This window comes from Macaca fascicularis, chromosome 5 (assembly GCF_037993035.2).
Source record: "Macaca fascicularis isolate 582-1 chromosome 5, T2T-MFA8v1.1".
NCBI lineage: Eukaryota > Metazoa > Chordata > Mammalia > Primates > Cercopithecidae > Macaca > Macaca fascicularis.
The window spans coordinates 124,043,744-124,067,695 of NC_088379.1; the positions used below are offsets into that span (position 1 = coordinate 124,043,744).

The following is a 23,952-nucleotide window of genomic DNA, read 5'->3' on the forward strand; positions in this document are numbered from 1 at the left end:
CATACAAGCTTCTTGCTTTCCTGGGATACACCACATGCTTTACACACCTCCATATCTGTGCACATTCTGTTCCCTTGGCCTGGAATCCATTTCTCCAGCTCTCTGCCTGCAGCTGTTATTTGCAAAGGCACAGTTGCAAGATGTGCAGTAAGTGCTACTAATAATAAGGTATTTAGGTTTGTGAATAGCTCTCTTAAAAACAAAGAGCGAGAATTCAAGGTCAGAATTCAAGGTCAGAATCCCAGTGTCTCTCTCAGTGAGTGACATTCTAAACTCTGTGGAGTGGGTCAGAGAGGTGAAGACCCAGCTGACACACTGAGAAGGGGTGTAACCTGGGGCCTGCTGTCTTGTCTCTGCTATGGCCAGTAGTGAGCAAAAATGTGTGTGCTTTGATCTTATTGTTGCATGTATCTTTTACTGAAAATTACTGATAGATGCAGCATTAATAAGAACATAAGGATAAATGAAGAAGCATATGTACGAATCTACAGGTATATATACTGCATAGGAGAAAGAGACTAGCAAGGTTTTGGCCAGTAAAGACATATTAGCTCCAATGACCAAATCAGAGTAAAATTTACAATAATATTGATTATAAAATGTTAAGCATGTTGAAAACTCTGAAATTCTATGACTGTGAATTTATCATTTCTGTAGCTTTTGTTTGTTTGCTTGAGATGAAGTTTCACTCTTGTTGCCCAGGCTGGAATGCAATGGTGTGCTCTTGGCTCACCACAACCTCTGCCTCCTAGGTTCAAGTGATTCTTCTGCCTCGGCCTCCTGAAAAACTGGGATTACAGACAAGTGCCACCATGCCCGGCTAATTTTGTATTTTTAGTAGAGATGAGGTTTCTCTATGTTGGTCAGGTTGATCTTGAACTCCCAACCTCAGGTGATCTGCCCACCTCGGCCTCCCAAAGGGCTGGGATTACAGGCATGAGCCACCATGCCCAGGCCTGCAGCTTTTATTATTATAAAAATACTTTTTAAAAAAATTCAAATATCAAAGAGGGTATAAAGCTTTAAACAAGTCTACCTTCTCCTCAACTTTTCTTGCCTGGCCTACCCAATTCCTGTAAGGCATTCACTGTCAAAAATAATATTCATTTAGATATTCTCTACTCATATTAATATTGCCATTTTATACTACAGCAGTAAAGAACATGGGTCCCACCTGCCACGATCAGAATCAGCTATTTTATTATCTGAATGACATTGGACAAATTACTTAACTTCTCTAATTCTCAGTTATCCCACGACACAGGCAATACATTAAACTATACAAAATATTGTTGGGATAATTCCATCATCCAGTACACGGTATTAATCATAATTAAACATACTTGATTATCTTGTTAATATTACCTACAGTAGGCTGGGCATGGTGGCTCACACCTGTAATCCCAGCACTTTGGGAGGCCCAGGCTGTCAGATCACGAGGTCAGGAGATCGAGACCATCCTGGCTAACACAGTGAAACACCGTCTCTACTAAAAATACAAAAAATTAGCCAGGCGTGGGGCGGACATCTGTAGTCCCAGCTACGTGGGAGGCTGAGGCAGGAGAATCGCTTGAATCTGGGAGGCGGTGGTTGCAGTGAGCTGAGATCATGCCACTGCACTCCAGCCTGAGTGACAGAATGAGACTCTGTCTCAAAAAAAAAAAAAAAAAAAAATTACGTATAGTAAAACTCTGAGGGGAAAAAAAAAATTCAGGGCCCACAAGGAAAAAAGGTCTATATTGTTTAAAAAACAGTCATATTTATTTATTTTTTCCTTATAAAATGGTTAATTTTAGATCCATAATTTCATAAACACACCACTATATAGTCTTTTAAGTAGCAAATTAATAAAAGATAAAGCTCCTATGTGTTAAATGTTTTATTCCCTACAAAAATTTGTGTTTTCACCAAAGCCTGACTTTGCCTATAGGAGCGACTCATACAGAATTAATGAATACCACATATCATTCTTACCATGGCAGAAAATAGGTTGAGAGAAGCTGGCCTGGAGAACTCATAGTTTGAAATTCAGCTCTGACACCCTTTCCTCTGAGAGACATGTTATTAACACCCTCGACAGAGCTTATTATCTCCATCTGCTCTTCTTTATAGAAAAGACTATTCTAGAATTAATTAAAGGCATTTGTATCACAACTTTAAGTATTCTACTGTCTTCTCTTGTAGATCAAGGGCTCCCTGAACAGGAAGGACCTTGATTTTGTGTTTCTCCAACCCCCATTGAGACTACCACTTTCCATTCTATGGTGCTCCATAAACCATTGTGCAAGGAGCACTGTTTGTGATGCATTCCCCTGCAATCACATTTAGTATGTATTATGGATAATTGAAAGATAAATTCCCCCCAACTCGTCATGTATTTTAAGCATAACCACTGAAGGTCATTTTCCTATCATTTTTTTTTCTTCTTTTTTTTGGCCAAATCTTACCCCCAGCTTTATGGTGGAAATAATAGCTAACTCAGAAAACGGTTCTTTGGCCAAGTTAAATGACAATGCCAGCACTTCATGTATAGTTGAGTTATGAAGGTCAGATTTTGAAATAAATGCAGATTTTGAAAGACTATGTGGGGAAAAAAGTGCTATGAGTACAAGATGTTATGGATATGGAAGCATTTACAACAGAAAAGAGTACACTGAAGCCTTTAGCTGGATATTTCAAGGACTTTTTGAAAAGACACATAAGAACTTTCCAAACAGTTGCTGTTTATCTTCATGACAAATTAGCAGTTTTTGTCTACTCTGTTTGCTTCAAGAAGTTTACTACTCCTGATTATATATAGATTTTACTTGGCATCTAGCTGATAGAAAATAAAGCTATAATTCAAATAGGGGAGTACAGTTCTGAGATGTTTTCACTTGAATACACAATAAGAAAGCTTTCACTTTATGTTCTTTCTATTTCTACTCCCTGTGCACAGGGGATGAGACTCTCATCTCTGGTCTTCCGGGCAGAATATCCTGAGTTAGTTGGCTGACCAGCCACAGTCCTGGGCTTTCCAAAGTTACTCTTTGCCCTTCTCCCACCCCCATTTAAAAAAATATAACCAACGAACATTACGTTTTGTATTACAGAGTTACATCTCTTCCAGCACACTGTGAGCAGCCTCGGGGCAGGGACAGCGGAGCATCACGCAGCCTCTGCATGAAACTGGCACTGGGGAGAACAATGTTTACTTTGCCAGCAGGGACGGTAGTAACTGCCATTGACATTACGTCCAACAGTGTCGCTTTGTAAAGGCAGTTCCTTATCTATTTAAAAAGAGTTACGTACCTTTTATAAAGATAGTTCATTCTACTTTGTAAGAACACTATTATACTACACATTAACTTTGTATTTATGAAGTTATCATGAGTTGTTATATATTTAGATATGTTTATTCTCATTTTTAAATGTCAAGGTAAAAATATACATTACTATAACAATAAAATTGCAGATATAACAAAAAATAAGATGCAAAAGATATGAAGAAACATCACATCGGCTGAAAAGAGCTGGACTCTAGTAAACTGGCTGATAGCTGACTATACTGATTGCTGCAGTCGTTGGACCGCAAGAGCAACCTTGGAGAACATGGCTATTAAGAACATAGTGCTTTTCATAATGTATCATAATTAGTATCAAATTTCAGATACATAGAATGCATGTACACAATGTGCTTTATATATTTTTCCTTGTAAGCTGTCAAGCAGCCTCTAGACCTCTTGTGGACTACCAGTGTGGAAACCATTGTTGTAAGACAGCATTGTTCCCTTTTAGAAATGAAATATGGGGTTGAGCTGGGACTCTACATTCAGATCCTCTGGCAGCCTGGGCTGTACAATTCTACTTTACTATGCTCTCTTAATTGGTGAAATAGTAGCTAATGAATATCTACTCATCCTTCCTTTCACACACTAATCCATGAACGTAATATTATTCCCAGTCCTGACTTCTTAGAGTAGAAAGACTTGTATGGTGATGTATGACTTATTGTGTACAGGAACATTTACATATGCATTTCTAGATAACTTACTGGAGGAGAGAAGAACAACAAAAACAACCCTTTCAAACTGAAACAGAAGGTACTTGTTTGTAGTAACGTGGAATAAAACAAATTCCCTTCTTTCTGAAGACCAACCAATTATTTGTTTGCTTCTGTTAGGTGAGCCCTAATATCTTCAAGTTGCTTTATGATATAATATTTGTTATTAATTTTTATGTTAAATTAACATATATTCTGAGACTTTTTGAGTGATACCCACAATAGCCTTTGATCCCATAAATGAATACTCTTGCAGATTAAAAAAACCCAACAAGAATCACTGTCTTAGAACCAAGTTATGCATTTAGATAAAAAATTATGTGGGAAGTGTTTCATAAACTCAGTTCTGTAATACAGTCGTTGCTGTTTATTTTAAAAGTTAATTTAAATTTAGCTTTAACAACAACATTTTAAAATTAATTTTAGAAACTAGCTGTCATGGCCAAAGTGGTTTGACTCTTGTGTTAAGGTAATAATGATGATTTAGAGTGAGGGTTTTTTTTTTTTTTGAGATGGAGTTTCACTCTTGTTGCCCAGGGTGGAGTACAGTGGCACGATCTTGGCTCACCACAACCTCCGCCTCCCGGGTTCAAGTGATTCTCCCACCTCAGCCTCCTAAGTAGCTGGGATTACAGGCATGTGCCACCACGCATGACTAATTTTGTATTTGTAGTAGAGACAGGGTTTCTCCATGTTGGTCAGGCTGGTCTCGAACTCTCAACCTCAGGGATCCACCTACCTCGGCCTCCCAAAGTGCTGGGATTACAGGCGCGAGAGTGAGTGCTTTTTAATCATTATGGCTTCTTCAGTTTACTGTCTTCATTACTATGAGAATGATCAGAGTCATTTTGGGCTCCGCTTCCCAACTGAAGACATGGCCAACCTCTCATCTGCTTCTGGCAATCAGCATGCACATCTCTGTCATTGGCTGTCACAAGACCTTGGCCTGGCATGTTTGCAAATTCCATGGCTGTGGAGGGTGATATGGTAATCTGGTAGATCTGATACTGTTGGACTAACTTTAAAATAGACCATATAAAGTTCATATAAAAGCCAGAGGGAGGAGCTAAACTGGAAATCCTGGCAAAATGAGTTGCTCAGATGCTAACAGTGCTGGAATGGACACGCTGGGGGCAATCTGTGGTTTTGGCCGTTTCCTCCTGAGATTTGAGTGGAAGTTTGGAATAGCCTCTAGTGACCCACGTGTTTTAATGAAGACTGTATTTTCTTTCATAAATGAAACTTTCTTTCTTTTTGTCTCTCTGTTTTTAAAATTTATTTACTAGTAATCGGAAGTGGCTTCTTCTCACCTTTAGTGCTTCCATGCCAGCCTGGATGACAGGAGCGAAGACAGTCTCATTTTCATTAGAGTCTGCAAACATGTCTGGAATCTGGTCCAACAAACTAAAAGACATGAGTAAGCAAAAGGTTTGAAATGTTTAGCATATTTTAATACATTTCAAGCATTAAATCACTGACATTTCAAGCCTCAACACATATGGTATTTATTTGACACCAACACCTATAGGTAATTTTCCTTAGGAAATGATATCTTAGCATGGCTTGGCACCAAAATCTATGATTTGAATGGAACATTTACAAAATCACTCTTTGTAGATATTTTTTCTATTCACTGCATTACTGATCTCTTAGACCATAAATTCTTGGAACAGTGGCTATATCTTCAGTTATGACCATCATCATTAATACATTCATCCACATACAGGAAGTAGCTCCCTTGCAATACCTTTCCAGAAAAAGAGGAAGAACCGATAGGGTTGAATGTGAGTATTTAAAAAATTCTTTCTCTTAGATACTGGTCTATATTTTAAAAAGACGGACTTAACACAAATGATAGAGTTTAATAATCCATGTCTTAAAACCCCCTTGCTAATGATAAAACAATGTATGATTGAATCAAAACACGGTGCAATTAAAGACAGACACCTGATTCACTTTTAAATTATAATACACTTGATATTTACTTATGAATCACAGATTGAGATTCTTGATAGTTGACAAGGAAACCATCCAACAAAGGAACAAAGACTTCTCCAACATCAGTCACCACCATCATCTGAGGCTGGGCCAGATTACTCTTCACATTAAAGAAATGGAGAACTTTGTTATACGTGATAAAACCCACTCGAATTGCAGACATCTCTTCTTGCTCTTCCCTGTAAGGAAAAAAAAAAAGTTTTTGAGATGCTTTATAAATTTAGAATGAAAAGGAGGTTTCTATCTGAAATTCAGTAAGTGTGTCTTCTATAAAATACATAAAGACATGTTTAAAGTTTTTGTCTTACTTTCTGTTACCGGGTGTAAACAATACTAGTCATGGCAATAGGGGATAGGAGTTACTACAAAAATAAACTGATAAGGAAAAAAATCCTCAAAATTCTAGGTAAAAATCAAGTAAACACTTGTTCATATTTCTGTAACATATTTATTTTCAATCTATAGAAAACAATAATGCTTTTTTCATGAATAAGCTAGGCTTATTATATTCCTTATAAACAAGGCTGTCTCAAAAGTCACCAGAAGGTCAGAAGAACAAATGGAATATTTGAAGCAAGGGATGAGGAAGCCACACTCATATTACTAAGAGGACAGCTGCTTTTACTGAGAAAACACTTGCTCCTCTTCTCTGATTCTTTTCTTACACATCAGAGAATCTCAACAGAAAACAGGATAGATTTGGGGAACTATATAAACTTATAAACACATAGTATAAATATATAAAGTAAGTTACATTTATAAAATGATAGTGTAATTGTTATTAGGTGACCATTTATGATGGTCATGGCAAAGCACTTTTAAAAAGCTCCAAAGCTCCAAAACTTTAACAAAAAGTAGATTTTCTTTTTTAAGGAATTCCAAAATGAGGCCTTAGTATTCTAAGTGTAAAGGCATGAATGCTGTCATTCCAGTCTATAGTCTATAGTAAGTACATTCAGAATTTCATGGTCTGAACTTCAGTTTCATGCTTGCTGAGTGCATTGTACAGTCTATTTTTCTCTCCTCTAAAAGAAAACACCTAGATACTATTGATGCCCTTACTAATTTTCAATGGAGAATATTATGCAGTGCTCAATGGTTAAGGGAAAGACACAAAACATACATGCCACTTTCTTTGACCATTAGATGTCAGCATAATTTATTTTGATTAAAGGACAACTTTCTTGAAAAGGAACCTGGTTTGCCCAGCTTCTAAATTTTCTACATGGCCTAAAGAGTTACTCGAGTACAAGGGAGAGGAAAATGGAAGTATCTAGATGGAAGTATCTCAAGTTCAAATTGCTGATTCTGCTGCAGACTTACCAATTTCTTTGATATGTCAACAGAGTACAGGCTGATAAGGTACTGGCTCTGAACTGTGTTTTCTTCTCTATTTCCTTCACTAACTGAGGGTATTTGTTCTTCACTGGGCAGTTTAAATAGATTCTCATAATCCCTTCCAAAAGCACTTGGAAACTGTTTATATTCTGGACACTTGCAAAGCTTTCAGAAATGAGAATTCCCTATTCTTTCTAACTACACATATACAGCCACTCACACACACCTCAATATCCTAAATGGTGCAACTTTATGCAACTAACCACTATGCTATACTGCATCCATGCTTGCCCCAACCCCCACCCGATTCATTTGAACCTTACTCTTCAAAACCAAGTGCAAATTCTTCCTCCTCTGTGAAATCTCCCCTGATGCTACCAATTAGAAGTCATTTCCTCTTCTAAACACCTATAAATCATTCTCATTGGGCTCTTAGCATAAGGTACCTTTTAGTAAACATTTCATGAATCCCTGACTACACGCTAATAAAGGGCAGGACCCAAAGCTTATGTTTTCTGTCCCCTGAGGGTCGAGTACAATGTGGGGAATTCGACATTTTATTGAGGATGATTATAATGATGGTGAAAAACTGGACTTGGGATGGCAAGTTAGAGCCCCAACTGATAACCCAATAGTATACATTTTTTCCCAACTCCAGTTTAGTGATGTCACCCTGATAGTTTAGAACCAGCCTGGCTAGAAGCACTGACACCATGGATTGAGCTAACACTACAAGTCAAGGCTTTATTTATTTATTTATTTATTTTTTTGAGAGCTTTTTTTTTTTTTTTTTTACCAGCACTCCACTAGTTAAGCTCCCATTTCCCAGTAAAACTTTTTATGACATTAGGTGAAAAATATCCCAGCAAATCACAAAGGGCTTTTATTCTCTTTTAATAGTTAATTTAGAATCAACTAAGGCAAAAGACACAAAAGAAAATCTACAGAGGAAAATCTAGATTACTATTTCCCATTGGATTTGGACATTTTCAAGTGACGGGAAAGGAGTATCCTGGGATTCACCGGGTTCACTTAAGATCGAAATTAATGTCTTTTAAAAGCATCTAATCAGAACATCCTACATTATTGCAAAATATTAGTCCTGGTCTCCATGGGAATTTTTTTTTTAATTTGTTTGAGAAACAGAACTGTCCTAAAATTTTCTTCAACAGTATCACTGCCTTATTAAATCATATCCAGAAGAAAACTAATTTTCAGCCTCTCCTTTATATTAATTCTAGACAAGTTTTGTGAAGTTATAAGAGATTTCATAAAGACTAATACGTTGATGTTCTTTTTTTCAATGATTACTTCTCTCAATGCTTGCCCCATCATGGAATGAACCTGACACAGCAATACGGAAGACATTAGTAACTAGATGAACCAGAAAATTTTAAGATCTAGCATTGGGAACATTTTAGTTACAGCAGCATTAAAAACAGACAGACAAAAAAAAAAAAAGCCAAATTAACTAAAGAGTTTGAGCTGAGTAACAGATGAAACATTTCAAATCTTCTCTTTCCTGTTCCAGAGAAGTCAGAAAAGTCTGGCGACCTTGAGAGGCCAAAGGTATAAATTCAAAGTTAAATAGTAAAGAATGAGGCCTTCCTTTTTCCAAAGATCACCTAATAGATTAACACACCCTAAAATGTTAATCAAGACTTCTGACTGTGCTTTTCAAAAAGCTGTTTGGCAAGTAGATCAAATTGATGACAATCTTACCATTAAAAAAACAAAGTTACACATATGCACAGCCCAAAATAAATTTCAGGGGATAAGAAACAACCAGATTTGTTTTAAAAGATAAAGGAGAAAAAGGTAATTGGCTTGAATAAAATCTTTTAAAAGAGAGATCGGAATAGTGGCAGAGAATAACCAACAGTATCCTTTTATTTTTTTTCTCCTATCTTTACAAAGTCACACATCTCTGCTCCAATGGGACATAAAGTTATAATGACACCAAAGGAAAGAGTGTGATTTCATAACTTATATCAAAGGCTATTAGCTTCATATCGCCAGCGTTGATAAGGAACAAGGGACTGGTGAAGTAACTGTCTAGGATAATGGATTCATTTGAGAGAAGGAAAAGAGAGAAAGACCATTTCCAGAAATTAGAGTAGTTTTCTTTCATGCTAATCAAGTTCAAAATTCAGATTAAACCAGCCCCATGAGAGAGTTCTGTAATAAAATATATCATATTCAGTAGAAAATCCATACTTCTCAAGTTTCCTTAAGAATAGGGTAAGGGAAACTACAGTCGCAAACACATCTGCAGGCATCAGATGCCTTTCTTATGCCACCATCTTCAACTTGCTCCCAGCTCGTTCTTCATTTTATAATTTAGTTTGAAATTAACTCGGTGTTTTTTAAACATCCCCACTGCTTTCCCAAACCATCTTTGAAAATATTATGACTTCAGCTTCACAGATACAAACAAAACTACTCCTGGGAGGTCCAGAGTTCATTTATCTGAGCCTCACATCTCCCAAAGCACCAGTCATACGTGTAAAGAATATAGAGGGGTGGGGACCCAAAGATTCATGGAGCTCTAAGGGCTGAAGCCAACATCCCACCCTCCAGAAAAACATCCTTTTCCAGAACAAAGATTGCTGATGTTCAGGGAGGGGATGGGACACGTAGGGACTAAGTTACAGACAACATTTCCCAGCCTGTTCATATTTCCTCGCATGAGGGATGGCATTCTCCCTGCCCATGAATCTCCTTACTAGATGTTATTCCTCATCCTAAACAACTAGCTTTTATAATAAGATAATTTTAAAATAGCCATGTTTGATATTAGTTTTAATATTAGTAATAAGACAGAAAAATAAAAGGATAGTGCTAGTTATTCCCTGCTAGTTTCTAAGTATCTGTCTTAAAAGCTTTTATTCAAGCCAAGATACATTTTTTCCTCTTTATCTTTCAAAACAAATCTGGTTGTTTTTTCTCCCCTGAAATTTGTTTTGGGCTGTGCATGTGTGTAACTCTATATTTCTTATGGTAAGATTGCCATCAGTTTGATTTACTTCTTTGTATTAAAGCAGGTAATATGCCAAATAGCCTTTTTAAAACACGGTCTGAAGTCTTGACTAAGGTCGAGGGTATGTTCATCTGTTAGCTATTAGAATTAGTTTCCCACCTTTCCTTGCTGCCCTCTTGCAATGGCAAGGAATGTGGTGCATCTCAGGCTGTTAACTTACAGGACACAGAGGCAGTAAAGCTGCAAATGGGTTGGACAGCTTATCATAAGGGCAAAAGGAAACTGCTTAAAAATCCACCATCTCTGCCATAAGACAACAGTTCAGTTTCCTGTCATCCCTTCGAACTCTGCCATGCTCAGCAACTACTAGTTTCCACTGGAAAATCAATGCTTTGAAAAGTGAGTAACACCTCCAAAGTCTTTTCCATCACACTGTTGGGATTCTTCTCATAATTTATAATGTACTTTGAATGTTTTTTACCATAGCATTTTTTTTTTACCAGTTTGTTTCCTTTGCTTTGTACAAAAGATCACTCTAACTTTCTAAGGACTCAAAACAATGGTGTTGTTTGATTTATGACTAATTACCCAATGTCCTCATTAGCAAAAAATATCAATTGGTCATTCAGCACTTATCTTCTGGCCAATAAATTAATGAGGCAATAATGTATAAGTTGTAAAAAGAATGACAGTTCCCTTACTTTGGAAGTTTTTCCAGCATGGTCTTCAGTTCTTCACATATGAGCTTGACAAGTCCATTCTTTATGTTACTATATGAAACATCAATCATGAAGATAAAGGCTGGTGGATTGGGAGGCTTATTCTTCTATATAGGAAAGCAAACACATCACATAAATAGATATAAAGTAAATACATTGCATAATCAAATGTCAATACTCATCAGAAATTCTTGAAAGTTATCAGATGTTTCATTTAATATTTAGGATATAGCATCTGTGGAATTAAATCATTTTTCCAGAATATCTAGAGCATCTGGTTTCAGATGCTATTAAAAAGATAAAAGAAGTTGTTTATTTTTCAGGGTATGACTTGGGTCAGTATTGAATTAGACACTATTATGACATCTAGCACAGAAGGTTCACTTTTGCAAAGCTTTATTATTACAGTTGCTGAAGGGAAAGTACAGAATTATGGCCAGACTTGCTTGTAACTCTCTGCCTTACAGGTCGAAATATGTTTGGCACACTAACAAATTATGCTAAAAAAGAGTACACATAATAGTGTTTGTTTTTGAAACTGTAATAAAACTTCATTAACTTGGATGTCACTATTTTAGACTCTCTTCTTCTATCAGCTCTTTCCATTTTAAAGATATGAAATTGTTTAGGAAAATATAACTGTATACTTTTAAAAACTGTGCTATATTTTTAAGCACTGACCTAGTTTTTTACATATTTGTGGTAACATAGAATGTTAGCCTTTTATCTGTTTAAAACAATCACTGTGACATAAAGCAGCTGCTATGAAAATGTTTTTTAGTTGCTGCTCCCTTTACTGGCTGGTGTTCAAACAGCTTTTAGGAAGTGATCCTTCAGTTGCATCTTACAAAATATTTAGAAAAGAGAGCCACAGGCAAACAACTCTAGTGACCTACACTACAGAATAAAGAATTTAGACCAACTTAATTTTTAACTTTATAATAAATAAGCAAAAATGTTCTAAAATTGTATTGTAATTATTTTAAAATTAGACAACAATGTCTGTAAATTATCTTACTGATTTATTCTATATCCACTACAAGGCTAGATATAACTTTTTAAAACAAAATCCTTCATTTTAAATAAAAACAAATTATAGGACTTAAAAATCATCATCCTGAAAACTTTTACCAAAATCAGACCAACAAAGAAATGAAGGAACTCTGCGGTCTATGTGAATAATTTTTATTGCAAATCATTCCTGATTCACACCTACTTTAATTCACAGCATAGACTTATGCTGATTTATATCAGCATATATAACGGATGAAAATAACAGCCATTTCCATTAGTTAAACCAAAACCTCTTTGTGACAAACCCAAGTGTGCTGTACCATTCTTGTAATCTCTTCTATCAGCATTACCAATTCCTCATGGAATATTTTCCATATCTCCAATTTGCACATTTCTACAGAAATGCTTCACTATAACTGGTTTTTGAAATATTCAAAATTAGTTCATCATTCCTCTAAATCACATTCTCTTCCCATTTCTCTATATGGGAATAACATCACTATATGCCAACTCAAGGCTTGAAAGTGTGAAATTAGATTTGGCTGTTCCTTTTCCTTCAATAACTGAGTCCCATTGTTTTCAGTTTCAGAATGATTCTTTAACGATGTTTTGGCCCATCCCTACTCATAACCATCTGAAAGCTTGTCATCTTGCGCCTAGGTAACTGTCAGGGCTTTATCATTAGCTTTCTTAATCTATTACCCTACCCATTCAATCCAGCTGGCTTTGTCCAGCCAAGCTTAACATGTATGTACTCTATAAAATGCTGGTTTTCCATGCCAACTTACTAAAACTGCTCTCTTTAAGGTCACTGAACCATCCAGACTGCAAACTACAGTGACTTGAAATAAAAATCCAGCTCTCATCCTAGATCTCTTCTATCTCTTTGCAACTTTAGGCACACCAGACCACTTTGGCTCTCTTAGCTGCCAGGACACTGGAACATCATTTCCTCTCCCAGTTCTCTAACTGTTGCTTCTGTTTTTCATTTTCTCATCTTTACCCAACTTCTCTCCTCCCACCCACGTCCATCACAGAAATCTTGTTCATTTGCTCAGTTTTAACCAGCACCTCTATATAGGCAACTCTTCAAATTCTCTCTCATCGTGATTCCCTTTGAGCTCAAGACCAGCATTCCAATTAACTACACATCCATATAAAAGTTCTGCCAGCACTGTAGACTCAAAATTTTAGAGATTATGACAACATTTCTCCCACTATACTGGTCTTTCCTATAAGAAACTTATAAAAAAACACAATAAGCTAAAATAACCTGGGCTTGAAATCTCTCTGTCTCCATGGACTTGTCCACCTCATTTAGCATCCACAACCAGTTAATTGTGAAGGCCCATGTGGCTCTTTTAGTTCCAGTAGCCAAATTTAGATCCTCAATTTCTCTCTTTTTCTATTATTTTTAATTGTGGCAAAGAAAACATAAAAATTGCCATCTTAACCATTTCAAGTGTACAGTTCAGTGGCATTAAGTACACTCACATTGCTGTGCAACCATTACCACCATCCATCACAGAATGCTTTTCAGCTTGCAAAACTGAAACTGTACCCATTAAACAACCTCTGTTTCCTTTCTGCAGCACCTGGCAATCACCATCCCATGTTCTATCTCTAGGAATTTGACTACTCTACATACCTCATATAGAATCATTCCATATTTATCCTTCTTGTGGCTGGCTTATTTTACTTAGTATAACATCCTCAACATTCATCCATGTTGTAGCATGGGTCAGACTTTCCTTCCTTTTTGAGGCTGAATAATATTCCATTATACGTATATACCACATTTTGCTTATGCATTCTTCTGTCGATAGACACCTGGTTGCTTCCTCCTTTTTGGCTATTGTGAATACTGCTACTATGAACATGGATATACAAATATCTTTTTGAGACTCTGCTTTCTATTATTTTGGGTATATACCCAGAAGTGAAACTGCTAGGTCATATGGTAATTCATTTTTTTTTTTTTTTTTTTTTTTCCAGATGGAGTCTTGCACTGTCACCCGGGCTGGAGTGCAGTGGTGCGATCTCGGCTCATTACAACCTCCACCTCCCGGGTTCAAGCGGTTCTCCTGCCTCAGCATCCCAAGTAGCTAGGATTACAGGTGCCCATCACTATGCCCAGGTAATTTTTGTATGTGTATGTGTGTATTTTTAGTAGAGATGGGGTTTCACTATGTTGGCCAGGCTGGTCTGAAACTCGTGACCTCGTGATCTTCCCGTCTTGGCCTCCCAAAATGCTGGGATTACAGACATGAGCCACTGTGCCCAGCCAGTAATTCTATTTTTAATTTTTTTGGGGAATTACCATACTACCCTCATTTTCTCTTAGTTGGACGACTACATTAATTTCTAATGCACCCTTGCCTCTAATATCTCCTCTCATTATACAGACTGCTGTCAGAATAAACTGTCTGAGGCTCAATACAGATCACAAATACTACCTTCTCTGAGAACAGGAAGTTTACTGAGTCCTCAGAGCCTAGCACAGAGCATGGCACCACAAAGAGTGCTCATCAACTGTTGACTGAGTTAATGGATGAATGAATGGAACAACTCCACCTTCACCTTTAATTGTTCTCATGGCCTATTGAATTAATGTAAGTTCTTCAATGGCCTGACATTCAAGACCTACCATGACACTCATTTAACAAACATGTATAAAAACCTAAGAAATCAAAGATACGATGCTGGACCCGGGGGAAAATAAAAAGATAGACTGTGTGTCTCAAAACAACGTCCCAGCTTTACTTCCCATTATTCCCAATACGCATTCTCCCAACAATTTAAGTGGCTGACATTTCCAAAATATCTCCTATCCAGAAGTCACAGACTAGTGGGCTTAAGCCAAGAATTTGGCTGGAAAGTGTTTTGCTTGGCACAGTGTTTCAAAATATATTTGAATTTGAATGTGTTTTGAGGGAAGGGGGAATATACTCTGTAATTATCCCGGTCCACGTCACTTCATCTACAATGTCTGCCTAGCCCCTAAAGAAATCTGAGTAAATTGTCAATATGTTTGTGAAATTGTTTCTGCTCACTGTTCTAGTTACCGTGTCCAGGCTCATAGTTTAATCAGCTCAAATGTTACTTCCTCTATGAAGCCTTCCCAATCCTGTTTTCTTATGGCACTATGATTGTTCTATTCTTACAGCATTTATCATATTTGAGTTTATATGAAAATTATTTACATTTCTTATCAGGTCTATACATTGTAAGTACCTTGAGAGCAGGTTTATCATCCTGCTAATTTTGTTATGCCTTACGGCACACAGACAAGTACCTCAGACATGTTAGGCATCTGGTAATGTCAAAGTGAATTAAGTGAAGAAACTACATTTTTGTTCAGGAGAAAAAAAAAAAAAAAAAGCTGACTTGGAAGGAGACTTCACATTTCAAGTACACTTTCCATGTAGCTATATTCCATAAACTTATTAATGACGAACTCTCAGTCATATGACAAAGCTGAGGCCTTTTTTTTCCCAAGGCAATTCCAGGATGATTGTGTTAATACTTGCTCACGTATACACAATGTACTGATTAGAAAATAGGGCTTCTGTGGTCACACAGATACGGTTTTCAGTCTGGCTCCACTACTTTCTGGATGTATGGCCTGAAGCTGGCACTTACGCAATCTCTAAGCCCAAGTTTCCTCAAATAATGATGGTACGCACCACATGCGTTCACCGTGAGGACTAAATGATACGATACATAGAAGGAATTTAGCCTACAGCTTGACACATGGTAAATGTTCAATAAATGTTAATTTTACTATCTAAAATCAACATTAAGATGAGCCAAGATGAATAGGAAAATGTGATTTTGTAATTCCTCTTTCCAAGTGCATGGTGTAAAAAATACACGTACAAATTAAATAAGCTTTTTCATTGTCTGAATAGCTAAGCCAACTCATCATTATACTTCATTTACATTTTAAATTATAATTAAATTTGAAGATGTTTACAGCATATTTATTATGAACTCTACTTGGAATAATAAAAGGAAGATTATGCTTACGAAAAGTTCTTCAAAATGTACAATTTTTATTTGGTTCCTTGCCTGGCTGGGCGAGATTTCCCATCAATTAGACTTCTGGAATATTTCCAGATAACAGAGTTTGAAGATACTAAGACTTTTGTTCCCAGAAACAGATTTGACTCTCTGCCTAAGTTTCTACTAAAAAAGCATATAATCAAGATCATGTCGCTTTTTTGGCAGAGAACTAGAAACTGAGAGCAGGGTTAGATTTATACTATGGTTGCAAAGATCAGCGAATAAATTTTCCATCATTAGTTACAATGACTTTCTTACATTTAATTAAAACATTAAATGTTTGTGTGTTGCCCAATGGTTCTCCTTCAGTTAACAGCAATTAGGAACACATAAACTGTCCAAAAGTCACTGTATTTTAGGACATGCTTCTTGCCTAAAATAAAGCATCTGTAGCAAAAATATTCCTAAATTTCCCCAAGTATGTTCAGATGTTGCAACATCTTAAACTAATAATGCATTACATTTTAACAACTAGTTCTGTGTAATATATTGCAAAATAATCATATGAAGCAGTAAAATCAATGCAATAAGTTATGTTAATGGAAAAAAATTTTAAGGCCCAGTCAATTGAAAAAATTCTAGTTAGGAAAAATGTTCATTATCATCTATACTCAATATGTGACTGCTCCCTCGCAGACATCTATGAAAGAAATCTGTGGGTCAGAAGCTGTTTTCTGGGAATTGGGCATTAGTAGGCACTCATTTTTAGAAGAGAAAATAAGAAAATAAGTTAGAATGACCCTGTTTCTTCAAGTCCACACATGGTGCTTCAGATATGTGCTGAAATCCGAACAATACCCAAGAAGATGTGATTTTCAAATCAGTGAAGAATTTTAAAGCCCTGCAAGGTACCCATAATGGTGTCATTGTGATACTGGACAAGGGAAATGGCTAGTCCTGGGAATAGTAATACCCACAAATTCATTCTTTTATTCATTCCACGTACACTGATCAACTCCTATCCTGTGGCAGATAGTGTGGTAAATGTCATAAAGATGACTAGGATATCAGAATCTATGAAGATGGCAGACATGTAAGAAGATTTAAATTCCATGGGGATAAATGCTAAAATAGAGATATAGACCAAATTCCATGAAAAAACAGAACCTATAGTAAATAATTACCATGATAAAGACAGAGAAAGTTGCATATGCATACACACAATAAAATTTCAGCCAGGCATTACAGAAAAGAGAGGGGTTTGCCAGTTGGGGTATGTATAGATGTGACAGGAGAATGGAAAGATATTCTGGTCAAATGAACATCTGGTATAAAGGCATGGAATTGTCAAAGGGGCTGAGTTCAGAGTACACTGTGCAAAGTTTTGTATAACTGAAGATACAGCTGAGGTGATAGTCTGGGGGCAATGCTTAACGGCCTTATAAAGAAAGCTAAATCTTTTTAAATTTAATTTTTTAGAAAAGAAATAACCAATAGAGGTTTATGGGAGGCAGTGAGTGTGGGGGCGTGTCTTATGGTCACATTATAGGGCAGAAAAATCAAAGGCAAGGATCTCAGCCTGCTGAGATAGACAGTGTAAGGGGGATTCTGAGAGCCCAAACCATTGTGGTAGCAACGGGAGTGAAGGGAGGTACAGAAACACGTCAATAGTCCTACTAACAAGTTTGGTTGAGCTCTTCTCTTGGATGGGAAGTTTTCTGAGACTCTTTACAGAATAAGGGAGGCAGAGGCACCGTATGGAACTATTGCATTAAGAACCAGCTGTATTCTGTCTGGCAGGGAAGAGAAATTATTATTTTCTATTTCTGACACCACATTTCAGTTTTTAAAAATAATCCCTCCAGTAGATGGTTTGGCAGATGAATCATGTTAACAACCTAGAAGATGGGATCTGTGTCTTATGCATTTCTACCACTCCACGGCACCACCAAAATGCTTTGTTTGCGAAGCAAGAGTCAGTTCTTTACATATGAAAGTTTTAACATCAATGTATAAACACTTGAAGTTCTGGGAACACTTACTCTGCAATAATCCAAAGTGGCAACATATTCATAAGATCCTAGAGATAACTCTGGTTTCTCATAGTGGTCCAGTCTTCTTCCAATGTGGTCCAGATGTTGGAAATAGAATGGTGGAACTAATAAAAACAAAATAGGAAAGAAAATATTTTGTTTTCATAAACAGACAATTTAGTAAGTTCTCAAAATTTATTATGGGAGGAAAGGAGTTAGCATCAGGAAAAATGTATTTTAAAGCTGGAATGTAGCATATCGTAAATACCTACTATTTTAAAAATATGTCTTGGAAAAGAGGAGGGTTCCTCTTCTATAAGTTATTGATGACAAAGAACGTTTATGATTTAGACCATCCTAGAGAAACAGGGTGCAAAAGTATTGGTGTTTCTAAGTTGTCACAACCCAAATTCAATTGTCCCCATTTTATTACCTCTTTTAAAAAGAATTCTGACTTTTCTATTTGAATTTTTAATATGCCTAACAGAAATAAACATTCGTTATTTGAACTATACTATGAACTACAATATTTATTATGCTTTAATTAAGAGACGTCTTCACCCATGTGGAGTTTGCACGGTAATCTTTAATGTTTGGGCTTAAGAGTGGAGAGGATTACTGTATTAGGGAAAGACTACACCACTAAGATCTCAGCTAAGGAACTTTAATTTGATTCAAATGTCTAAGAAGGTTAGTTCTGGCAAAGATCTGGAAGTCATCCAATAGCACGGGAACACTTATGAGTCACATACTGAACACTTGGACAAATATGGCCTGGTATCTCTGTAAAAACGAACTCCTGTTGCCTTGAGATTAATAGGGCTGGCTACTAAACCACTGCCAATAAAAGTATTCAGAAAAACTACCAATGCTCTGGTTTTAAGCTTTTTGTAAAGAACAACATTACCATTGTAAAAACTGTACAAATAATGCATCTCGTTTTTAAACCAACAATTCGGCATTATTTATTTTTAGCTGTGAAACTGACATAAGAATAACAAGACTGTTTTCTGAGGTTGTTCTTTTAAAAAAAAAAAAAAAAAACCACTGAAGCTTGATTTTTCTACGTTGTTACTGTATCATGGCCATTTCTTTTAAAGTAAGTTTTATAAGGTTCTTATGCACATATGGATCTCTGAATTTGGAAGATTCAACTTCTTGAAAAGATTACAGAAGTAGAAACTGACAGGCTCAGCTGAGCTAAGTAAGCTTTGAGGGTCTTCAATTGCTATTTTGCTACATTTAGATGAGATGGAGGATGCTGCCTTGGCTATCTTAGAATGCATAGTACAGTAGTTTCCACATAGTATAACATACAATTCATTCTCATCTACACACAGAAATGTAATATGTGAAATGTTTTCCTTTTAAATTTTCTTTTATATTCATTAGCATTTAATATTGTCTATCATCTTTTATAAGCCAACTTTCAAGTCATACCATAAATCATGCACTACCCTTTGGCCCCTGTCTTCCTGCATGTCTCTGACCACACATACTCCCCACTGGGCAATCTCTGGACACTTTGCAAGGAAATAAGAGTGGAACCACGAAAGCAAGCCTGCTGGGTCCTTTCTAACTCCAACAAACCTCTGTCTTTGTTAAACCTAAATGAAGAAGATAGGTGTCAGCATACATCTATGGGAGTCCGGCTTCCTTATAGGGACAAATATTTAAGCCTAGTATGAATAATTCTATTGGAAAATAAACATGGCAGCTTCCTAGGAATGGATACCTGAGGGAACATAATCTGCTGTGTTGAGACACAAGAATTCTGAGTCGTTTTTCTCTTCCTGGAAGTGGCTGGGCCTTTTAAGGCCCTGAGCCGACACTTTGGGTAGGAGGCCAAAGAGTCACAGCAAACTGAAGATCCTTGCTGCTCTTCATGGTGGGTATGATTTTGGTCACCTTTCTAAGAAAGCTGGGGGCTTGGGTGAAGACATCTGAGGAGCTGGTGGGCTCGCTGGAGGACTCTGTCCAAATGCTTTGGGAGAAGCCTCTGTCCCTTCTCAGGATTTTTTCCTCTAAAACTAAAGCACAGAGAAATGAATTGTCACAGGGTTCCTGAAATCCAGGTCCCAAGACTGAATGATAGCCATGAATTTGGATGCAGATTTCATCCAGGTTGAGAGAGGAAACAAGATCTTCCTTAGAAAGAGAAGTAAGGGTAGAGAACTAACAGAATCTGGTCTCAATGGGATATCCAATTTGCACTGAGTGGAAGCCACAGTTAATGCAAGGAGAGAGACGTACCAAGAGGCTTAGGCCATAGTCTGGGATGAGTCTAGAAGCCAATGATTCAACTCCACAGCAACGTGAATTTAAGAACTGACCAAAGGTCTGCATGAGAAGCACTTGCAAGGCCAGTCTCTGGCACCCTAAGTTGGGTAAAGTCGTGGACTGTGTGTGTGCGAGATAAGAGGGCAGGGAAACAAGAAGGCAAGCAGCACTCTCCCACCAGAGAATGCTCACAGCCAAGATGCCATGAATGCAATGATGTAGGAGGAATACTGTCCCCAGCTCAGTTGGCATTAGGGAGTAGCCAGCACCCATGGGTAGAACCATGTGTTCATGGGCAGACGGTGCTATATGTTCTTCAGATCTAATTACCTGCAGGGAAGCCTGTCTACAAAGATAAGAAAGAGAGAAGAAAACTCATAATAATCATCACATGGTTCAAAAAATGTCAATGAATATAAGAATGTTCTCAGCCTCAGTATGTACCTCATTTAACAACAAATAATGAAAAATACAAAGACATGTTACAAATGTAATAAATGTGAGAACACTTTCAGCAATGCTGCAGTTTTCTTCAACATCAGTAAATTCGTACTGGAATAAAACAAAATATAATGAATATGGGAAAGCCCTACATTCCTTCCTCCTTAAACAATCCAACATTTACATCAGCGTGAAAAAAAAAATCTACATAAGTGTTAAAGCCCTTGGTTATACCTAAGCTTTTCCTAAGTATCAATGAGATCATATTCAAGAATAACCTTGAGGAGTGAAAAAAGAGGAGACGTCTTCCAAGTTTATCATCTGTAATCACAGGAGGTAAAAATCTTATTTTCTTTCCCACTGAGGCTTTGTGGAAGGGGATTAAGAAATAAAAATTTTCCCCCTACAGTTAGTTTTCTAAGAAATATTTCAACTTCCATGTGGGGCTCATGTAATTACCTAAGGTTCAAAGGGGTTTAAATTTCCCAAACAGAGCCTGTCATAGTTGGTTTCCTTCTAGAGAAATTATAAAGAAGGTACTGCTATATAGAAAAAAGAATGTATGCTTTTCCTAAACTAAGAAGTACAACACATTTGACTTAATAAAGAATTTCACAAAGAGCTTTTAACAGCACTGCTTACCATCATTCACACAGTTGCAAAATCCACACTGATATCTCCTTCCTCCTTCAATGAACTGCATAAATGGGCACATGTAGGCCTTGCACCTGTTGCATCTGACTGGTCCACTCTCACCGTGATTTACCAAGTAAAGGGGACTCTATGGAGAAACAAGAAAAATTAAATGAACAGATGAGTGTAGGATTTCTAGGTATTATAATTTGGAAAGTCTTTTAATGGCAGGTTTTTTTTTTTTTTTTTTTTTTTTTTTTGAGACAGAGTCTTGCTCTGTCACCCAAGCTGGAGTGCAATGGCATGATCTTTGCTCACTGCAATCTCCGCCTCCAGGGTTCAAGCGAGTAGCCTCAGTCTCCCGAGTGGCTGTGATTACAGATGCCCATCACCACGACTGGCTAATTTTTGTAGTTTTAGTAGAGACGAGGTTTCACCATGTTGGCCAGGCTGGTCTCGAACTCCTGACCGCAGGTGATCCACCCACCTTGGCCTCCCAAAGTGCTGGGATTACAGGCGTGAACCACTGCACCTGGCCTAGTGGCAATTTTTAAGGAACTCAACTCTTAGCTTTTGCCCCAAGACAGTAAAAATGTCTTTTTGATAACACATGAATTCAAAGCTGTAAGATGTTGTCCAGAATATTCAAACAAAAGTTAATTTAAGTTTATCTCATTTATAAGGATATATCAATATATGCATATTTATGTCTATGTGTGTATGCATATTTGCCAATATGTGTGTGGAGACAAACATACAGTGATGGTAATAATACTTAATTATTCTTACGTTAAAAACATTCTAGACAACTTGTGTCACACATTTTGCTAAGTTTCTTCATAGATTATAAATAAAGAGAGTTAGGTCTGATTTTAGACATTCTAGTTTGCATAGCAGTATGCTGCCTACATAGTTCCCCCGAAGCACATCAATTATTTCTTCAAAAATGCAACTATTTGAAGAAATATGCAATAATGTTCATTTATTTAGGCAAGGAGGCTGATTCTACCTTTTCTGTTACTTTATTAGAAAGAAATGTTTCACAGAATACTCACAGTGTGGCTGGCCCTACTTTGCCAGAACTGAAAAAATAAATCATTCAATTGCTTCTTCCTCATAAACATACATAGAAGGCATGATACATCTTTTACAGTTTAGAAGTAAAAAAGTTCAGCATTAAGTCTGCTTTCCCAACACTTATGGCTTTCAGGAGAAAACCACAGAGATCCTTGTTTTTGTGAATCTCCTTAAAGATAACATTTAAAGAAAAACTTGAGAATTGCAGGCTTTGGCATGTCAATTTAATTTTTCTTTACTGAAAAAGATATAAATAAAGCAGACTGCTTTTGAATGGAGGCCTGAAGAGCAGGAGGTCAGTGGGGTGGGGGTATCAGGCTGTTTTCTGCTCCAGTCTTAGAAAACCGAGATCCCCCATTGTCCCTGCCCAGATGTTCAACGTGAAAGCTGAGGTTTCAGAAATCAGTTGGGAGGTCTCAGAGCAGGAAAAAAACAGGTTTAACACAATACTCAAAAGAATCAGGGGAAGGATTTAAATTTTTTCCTTAATCATTCCCTTCTATTTCTGCACTGCCCTCTTCCTCACTTCTTGCCCCAAGAAAGCCAGAAGACAGATTGGATTTTCTTGTTTATGGTCGCTTCTGATCCACAGCACGGGCCTGACTCTGGTGCCCCACAGGTAGGGGTTGTGACAAGGATTAGGTGAGTAATACATGTGCAGTTCACAGCATTGTGCCTGGCAAAAAGTAATTGGAAAATTTTTATCCGGAACAGTCTTTCCTCTCTCAAAACCACTCAGCTCAGGACAGAGTCATCTTTGACAGGAGGATAAGTATGAGATGGGCTTCAGGTCCTGAAGGCTACCTGGTCAGTTACTGTAAAACATTATTGTAAACATGATCTAGAAGACAGAGAATAAACTTTCAGGAGATTCTGATACACTCCAATGGTTAAAAGTTGAGAGGCAGAATGCATTTTTAAAACACTCTAGGAATTTTATTTAAATACATAGTCACACATACAAATTCAAATATCTGATGTATACACCACTCTTTCAGACAAACTTTTTGTTAGAAAGGCATATAGTGACAAATATTTGTTCTCTTCAGCTGGTAATAGGAAGAAATCATTTGAGGAGGCAATAGAGAAGCAAAAACATGCAAGTACAAAAAAAGATTCTTAGAACAATAAATGGAGAGCTAGAAGAATAACAAGTGGGAGAATAAGAACCTGCTGTTCAGGTAGCTTCCACTGGATTAAAAGTGCAATTACCAATCATGACTCCAGTTACTGCTCTGTTCCACAACTCCAACCTCTCAGATCAGGAGATGCTTTCGGAAGTTAAAATTGGGAGACATTCTGCAGTTTCCATTCACTCAGCCAAGTTTACTTTTCTCATCCTTTTATTTTCAAAAAGTTCAAAGGCTGTAACAAATCCCCTGATTTTAGAAA

The 23,952-nt window shown here is 37.0% G+C and overlaps 1 protein-coding gene across 13 annotated transcripts in view; it reads right to left on the reverse strand.

Annotated features, from left to right (window-relative positions):
- Positions 1-23,952, reverse strand: part of SEC24D (SEC24 homolog D, COPII coat complex component) — a 110,693-nt gene that overhangs the window by 24,258 nt on the left and 62,483 nt on the right. For 8 of the 13 annotated variants that reach the window (XM_074040370.1, XM_074040369.1, XM_074040368.1 and 5 more), the window contains exons 9-13: positions 21,493-21,631; positions 18,139-18,254; positions 11,060-11,184; positions 6,028-6,219; positions 5,353-5,446 (exon numbers count right to left, since the gene is read on the reverse strand). In XM_074040370.1, coding sequence (XP_073896471.1) covers positions 5,353-5,446; positions 6,028-6,219; positions 11,060-11,184; positions 18,139-18,254; positions 21,493-21,631 — 666 coding nt within the window. Of the gene's footprint in view, positions 1-4,537; positions 5,013-5,352; positions 5,447-6,027; positions 6,220-11,059; positions 11,185-18,138; positions 18,255-19,864; positions 20,160-21,492; positions 21,632-23,952 lie in introns of those variants that run through there. The other 5 variants (XM_074040376.1, XM_074040375.1, XM_074040374.1 and 2 more) reach the window with 2 other exon arrangements.